This window comes from Stegodyphus dumicola, chromosome 10 (assembly GCF_044657685.1).
Source record: "Stegodyphus dumicola isolate Sdum_Otavi_A_Nest chromosome 10, ASM4465768v1".
Classification (NCBI taxonomy): Eukaryota; Metazoa; Arthropoda; class Arachnida; order Araneae; family Eresidae; genus Stegodyphus; species Stegodyphus dumicola.
In genome coordinates, this window is record NC_140777.1 from 123,012,802 (window position 1) to 123,020,297 (window position 7,496).

Consider the following 7,496-nt stretch of genomic DNA (forward strand, 5'->3'; position numbering starts at 1 on the left):
TTCGTGGATTAGAAAAGAGGGGGACGGGAATCTTCGATCAAATTTGGCGCAGTTCGTACCCTACCCGTTACACCATACAATAGGATTCATTAATTGGATAAAAGTTTTATCAAGATTAACTGAGCGCGAAGGGTCTGGAATCCACAGAGTTTCATGATTAAGTAGAAAATTCGAGTACAACAAATGAAATCGTGCCAAGGCATAGATCACGACACTGAGCAACTCATTCATACAGAGAAAGAAAAATGGAAAAAAAATCTATATAGTCATGGATGCGGTACTATATCTTTCAACAAACTATCGTTCTTTTCTTGTGTCTGATTAAATCCCAAGTAGTCCAAGTAGTATTCACAAAGTGTCCTCGACTTAGCAAAGGAAATTTTCTGAATTTAATCTCTCCGCTTGCCAAACATAATTCAACTCTTAAGTACCAGTCAACTCACCTAACAAAGTGAAAGGAATCATATTTACCCCATATGTGTCTCATACAGAAAAAAATGAACCAGGTGACTCAATACGTAAAAACGTGTTGTGATTGTGTGAGATAAAGGAAAGTTTAATTGATTTCATAGAAATTGGTGGAAAGACAGGAGAATGTATTTCTGAACGCAGTGTAGAAAATTAGTGCCTTAATTGACACTTGATGGTTTAGATATTGGGCAATGTCGGTGTCAGTGTTACGACAACGGGTCTAATATGGCTGGCATTTCTAAAACAGTATAAGCTAGAATTACAGAAATGAATAAGCTGGAGGAATTTGTGCCATGTTCGGCTCACTCCTCGTATTTTGTCAGCATGCATTCTGTTCCTTCGTGCTCGGAAACAGTTAATCTGTTTGGAATTACTCAGAAAATACTTCGCTTTTTTGCGGATGCACTACTCGACGGTATATTATGAAGAAATACAAAATAAAACTTAAAAGGAAGCAGCCAGACGAGATGGTCGGAAAAATATGTGGCTGTAAAAGTCCTTCTAATGAATTTACCGCAAATATTCAAATATTTAAAAGAAATTAAAGATACTTCTCTTGATGCGGAATCAAAGCATGAGGTAGGACATCTGGTACATGCTGTGAAAAATTTGAATTTACTAACAACCTGAAAATTTGAGTTAATATTTTTCCAGAATTCAATCGAGTAAATATAGAAATTCAAAAGGAATTCCTCTTCCGCATTCTGTGTAGTCAACGGAAGAAATGACCAAAACTGAGAAATTATAAAGAGAGAAAAATCGTATGGAATATTGGATACAAGAGTCTAAAACAGTAATCGAAAAACATGCAGTTAAGTCTATCTGACAAAGAAAGAATTCCAAAGCACAAAAGCAATCTGATGAACTGCTTGAGGACGAATCACGAACACTTCAACCTGTTCAGATCGAAGTTTCAGGAAATTAAAACATATTAAAAAATATCTACGATCATCGGTGAGCTAGGAGCGTTTATCAAGTCTCGTGATTCTAGCAACCGAAAATCGAACCGTAGATCAAATTATGACGACTCCATGCACTTATTTGCAGAACAAAAGGCTTACAAAGTAAAATTTTAATTTTCGTTACTAATTCAGTGATATTTTAATAGCGTTAAGGCAGGTAAGAACTTAAAATTACTTATGAAACAGGAAGTATGAGAAACAAGACAGGAAGCACGAATAACTCTCAGTAATAGCCCATATTCTGTATAATCGTTTCAGAATACTTACTTTCGGCAATAGCCCATATTTTGTATGCAATGGTCCCATTAGTGGCTGAGCAATAAAAGCCACTGAGCACTAGTAGTTCGGTCCGAGGGTCAAGTATAGGTGAATGGGCTGGCTGTATGAGCATTTCAGTGAGTTTTCCCGTGTGTAACATAGATACGAGCCAGTTTCCCTTACAGTTTTTTCCACGGGATATCCCTCCTTTTCCATGCAGAACCTCTTGGCGAAACACATAGTAAATAATCAGACCTCAGCAGTGCCCGAGTGATTAAGACCGCTGAATACTGGTAGTTCGACCTTGCCTGGGTTCAAACCCAGAAGAACGGGCTGGCTGCATGGTTTCGTTTCGTGGATTTCCTCGTGTGTAATGTGAATACGAGCCAGTTTCCTTTAAAACGTTCCTCCATGAAAGCACATCTTCTCTAATTAGGTAGCCCTCCTGTCTTTGCCATATTCATATAATCTAACCCAACATAATTTAACCAATAATGCAATAATACAGAATAGTGAGAAGCTTAGGGGGTGCCCGTTGTCCCTAGAACGGAAAACGAATGGTGGTGAGGACTGGAGGGTTAGAAGCACTCAGGTTTAGAATTAGGATTAGGATTGAATCCGAAAGTAAGCTCACAAGAAAGGCGATTCTCCTAGAAGGGGACGATTTTCTAATTATGTAACTTCGGTATGTATTTTTCCTTTATAGCAAAAAAAAGGGGGGCACGTAAAGAATTTAGTATAAAATGGAGCTTAGGTTTTTACCTCAAACCCTACCTATTTTTATATTTATTAAAGAAATTAAAACTTTTTAGAGCTTAGGTTTTTTACCTCAAACCCTACCTATTTCTGTATTTATTAATGAAATTAAAACTTTTTAGAGAAACTTAAAGGATGATGATCGAGGGCGGGAGTTTTAGCTTTTGCCCCACATCAGAAAAATCAAAGATTCGGCGCTGGGTTAAATGTTGCGTAGATCGTTACCTTCCACAGAAATTCATTGCTTCAGGTTTTGCAGTTCTCAGAATTCACAAAAAATGAAGAGAAGATTTTTGCATAATTAGTCATGCTGTCTCAAGAGTGGGGTTGTATCAGGATCATACAAAGCAAAGTTTACTTAAAAAGATAGGAAATAGAAATGTATTTCCATCCCTTTTCAACTGGCTTTGCAGTGGCAAATGCTGCTCATTTGAAAGCAGGGCTTGAGGGTATCGTCTTTGTTAATTTTCAGATAAGACTATAGGGATACAAAAGAATTTTTTTCTCCTAGGCAGTGTGATGTAATTCAGCATCTTCGAGAGTGACAAGTAAGCGGTTCAAATTGCAGAGTTGCCACGCTTCCTGGAAAACAGGAAAAAGTCAAGGAATTTAAATATTTTAGTCAAAATCTGGAAAAGTCGGGGAATGTCATACGGCAATCTCTCTCTCTCTAAAAAAAAAAAAAAAAAAAAAAGCAAGTTTTGCGCCAACGTTGGAAGCGATCACTTTGTTGTCGAATTATGTATTGCGCAAGCGTCATTCGTAAAGCCAATTTTCGCAGCTCCAATCAGATTGTCTTTGAGAAAGGCTTCCATTAACCTCGAGAATTGAGAGACGCGCATGTGCAGTGCATGTAGAACAAAAGAAAATACCTTCCTATTGTCGTATACGGTACCATGGAGACTAGAATAGCCCCCATGTACTCTATTCTAACGAAAGAACGTCTACGTAAAGAAGGAAAGGTTCCATAGACGTAATGTAAACCAGTTTGCTATTGGGCCGCTAGAAAGCCGAGAGAAAACTCGTCAAGGGATTTGGCGACGGAACCTGGCGGCAAAGAATTTGTAAGGGTTTAATAAGGTGATTTAATTTATTTTTTTTAGGCTGAAAGGTCCTTCACCAAATGCCTTTGCACGCTGTGTGGCGTGCAATGGCAATTCCTGGGACTTTCCTGAAAGAAGAGAACAGTTGAATCTAGAATTAATGGGTCGTCTGAGATTTCAACAAAAATTGTGAAATTGGACTAGTATATCACATTTGAAATAAGCAAACGTATGTTTCAAATATTGTGAAATGAAACATAAAATTTTTGTATACATATAGTGAAATGAAGATTTCAGTCCAGGTGAATGGGCTGGTTGCGCGGGCGTTTTTATGCTTTTCCTCATGTGTAACGTGTATATGAGGCAATTTTCCTACAGAAAATCCTCCATGATGGCATTCCTTTTTCTTAGCAGATAGCCCTGGTGTGCTTTACCTTAATCAACTAAAGCAGTATTTACATCTAATTATTAAATTTCTATACTAAATTTTGACATTTATTTATACTCATGTTTAGAAGGCAAGGTATGTAAAAATTTGAACTTTATAGTTTTTTAAATGAAGATAAAATCTTAATTATTTTAGGAGGAGAACAGAAAACAAAATGCATGAAATTGAGAGATTCATTTATTTAAGATTCTTCTGTAATTTACATATTTCGCTACCTATCATAACATGTCATTCACCAAATTTTTATTTTTATAGTTAATAGAACTCTGTAGCTAATTGAAAAAGTTTAATCATATGAATTTTTAAGAAAAAATTAAAACATATATTTCAAATATTGTCTTTGTAATATGTAAATATATCATAAAATTGTATCTGTCATGCTATATGAATGAATTTTTATGTTGATAGAAATGTTTGATCGAGAAAGTTAAACTTTTAATGAATTATCATTTATTCTTAGTTGATTTTGTATTTATGTAATGTTTGATAATGTTGCAATTTATTGATTTTATTTTTGCTGTAAGGGTATCGTGTAAGGGCTGAAGGGCACTTGTGTTTTCTGAAATACAATGTACGTCCAGAAAGTAAGTTCCGTTTGGTAATAAAAGTAAATTGTGTACAGCTACAGAAAAGTTATTTATTGCACAAAATTCAACAACTCTTAAACTACTTTTCCACATAACTGCCGAAATATTGCAGGCATTTGTCATAGCGCGGCACAAGTTTTTATATACCTTCTTCATAGAAATTTGCCGCCTATGTCTTCAACCAGTTGGAAACAGTTTCTTTCAGCTCGTCGTCATTGTTGAAGTGTTGACCGCCAAGGAAAGACTTAAGATGTAAGAACAGATGAAAGTCGCTAGGAGCAAGGTCAGGGCTGTACGGAGGATGGTCAAACACGTCCCAGCCAAATCCCTGTAGGAGGTTTTTCGTCACATTTGCAGTGTGTGGTCGTGCGTTGTCGTGAAGAAAAACAACACCTTTTGACAGCAATCCTCGGCGCTTATTCTGTATTGAGCGGCGCAATTTCCGAAATGTCTCGCAATAAGCATCTGCTCTGATTATTTGACCATGCGGTAAGAAATCAATGAGTAAGATGCCTTTCCAGTCCCAGAACACTGTGCACATCATTTTTCGAGGTGTCAAGATTTGCTTCGGCTTAACCTTTGCTGGGGATGAAGTGTGCCTCCATTCCATTGATTGCCGCTTACTTTCAGGGGTGTCGTAAGAAACCCAAGTTTCATCTCCTGTAACTATCTGTGTCAGAAATTCTTCGCCGCTTTCAGTATAACGGGTCAAAAACTGAAGTGCACTACCCATCCGTTTTGTTTGGTGTTGCTCAGTAAGAATCTTTGGTACACGTGAGCAAAGTTTACGAAATTTCAGTTTTTCGGTAACAATTTCATGCATTAGTGATCGTGAAATTTGGGAAAATTCGATAGCGAGAGCACTAATTGTAAACCTTCGGTTTTCATGGATCTTGTAATCAATCGCGTGAACCAGTTCTTCTGTAACCAAAGATGGACGCCCACTTCGTTCTTCATCGTGCACATCACTACGTCCGTCATTGAACTTTCGAACCCATCTTCTCACCATTGAATCACTCACCGCTTTTGGTCCGTAAACATCGCAAATTTGCCGATAAATTTCACTAGGTTTCACTTTCCTCGCATTCAGAAAACGAATCACAGATCTGATTTCACAAGCGGCGGGATTTTCAATCAACACCGACATTGTAAACAAGCACAACAAAGCGTACGTGACTGACAGCGATCTCCAAATGGCGCGCGTTTCTTCTCCTTGATACAGAGCGTCTACTGCGCATGTGCGGAACTGCGATCGCAGAGCTGCAGCGGAGATAAATTGAAAGGAACGCATGTTCCTAAAACGTACTCGCCGTACCCCCTGCTGTCACAATGCTGAATCACTATTGGCTGACCGACTTGCTACGTAAAAAAGTCACTTTTTGGTCACGTGACAAGCCGCTTGCATGGATTCTGAAGTGTTGTTTAAGTGTGATTTGTAGTTTGCTGTATAAGACGTAATAAATTTTGTGTGCATATACAATTCTGAATTAATAATAGACCACTAAAAGGTACAGCCGGTAAAGAATATAGAACACAAACCTCTTCAGACATAACGCTTGAAGTATTTTATTCGGACGGCATAAGATATGTTTACTAGGAAGACAAATTTCGGCAAACAAAATATATAATTATGCAAAAGAAATTTCGTTACCGGAGCATAAAAGTATCTATTATTGTACTTTAGATTTTCAAATATCAGAGGTTGTGATATAATGTAAGAGAATTTTGATTTAACATTAGAGATTCAATTTTGAGGGAGTTTGAGCTTGGCATGAAGGGATTTTTTATTTATTTTATAATAAAACAAGATTAGTTTTGTATTTTTGAAAATTTTTGGCAGAAGAACAGTTTAACCTTTTAATATTTCATTGGTATGTTAATATTTTCTGGAACTAAAATTAAAAAATGGAGGACTGTTAATATTTGCAGTAATAACCGATATTCTGAAAAGAATATCGTTTTCAATTATTTAAAAATATAGAGCAACTTCTGATGATGTCCGTCTTTTAAAAAGGTACAAAAAGGCAAACTAGAACACTACTTTGTCATTGTCACAAGTAATGTATCAAAAAGCATTGTTTCATTTTTGGATGTGGGTATTCAGTTGCATACTAATTTATGTGAATCACAGGAAAAAAATAAGCATTCAAAAACTTGGAAACAGTCATTATGGTATTTCTAGGCAAAGTTTGGCATGGTGAATTAATAATTTCAAAAAGTTGTGTAGTGGATTTGTCATTCGGAAAGCACTTTGCAAGGTTGGAATGTGCTTAGAATATCATGGTATGCCTTGAATAATAAGAAGAAATGTTTACTAGCAAGGGTCAGAATTCAGTAGAGCCAGGATTGTTGCCTATAGAGTATGTGGATTATCGCTCTGTGATATCGCCCGTTGCACTAGTCGACATCCAACCACTGTTAAGCGAATATGGCATGTATGGAATGCTGAGGATTATACTGAACGGCATGCAGGATCTCATTGCCGTCCCATGATTAATACCCGAAAGGACACGCATATTGTGAGGTCAGCCCTCCAAATTTACAACCACATCAAAGACCATTAGTCAGAAAATGGGCATATTTGCAGCATGCCCAGTATCTGCTCATACGGTGTGTCAACGTTTGCATCAGCATGGACTATCAGCACAGTGTCCATTACTTTAGCTTTTCTTGACAATGCAGCACAGAGAGAAATGGCTACTGTAGTGTGTCCAACAGCAAAGCTGGATATAGGAGGGGTACAATGTCGTCTTTTCAGACGAGTCCCGTTTCTGTGTGCATTATTCTGATGGTCGTATAACTGTCTAGAGGCTCCAAGGAGACCGCACATCGCCTGGTTGCATTCAGTATCAGCATAGGAACCCTAATGTGATGGTATAGGCAGCCACTGAGCACATGGCACACACATCTTTAGTTCAGATCGATGGTAATTTGAATGCCAGATCAGTACATTTGTGACATCTTACATCCA

General features: G+C 37.4%; 1 protein-coding gene across 1 annotated transcript; it reads right to left on the bottom strand.

Annotated features, from left to right (window-relative positions):
• Nucleotides 1-4,694: 4,694 nt before the first annotated feature.
• LOC118201083 (histone-lysine N-methyltransferase SETMAR-like) lies at nt 4,695-5,672 on the bottom strand. The gene has a single exon (XM_035373107.2). It carries the CDS (start codon nt 5,670-5,672, stop codon nt 4,695-4,697), a length of 978 nt encoding a protein of 325 aa, XP_035228998.2.
• Nucleotides 5,673-7,496: the final 1,824 nt, after the last annotated feature.

Excerpts from the sequence above, each read along its gene's own strand:
- LOC118201083 (XM_035373107.2), bottom strand. The coding sequence starts at position 5,672 with ATGTCGGTGTTGATTGAAAATCCCGCCGCTTGTGAAATCAGATCTGTG.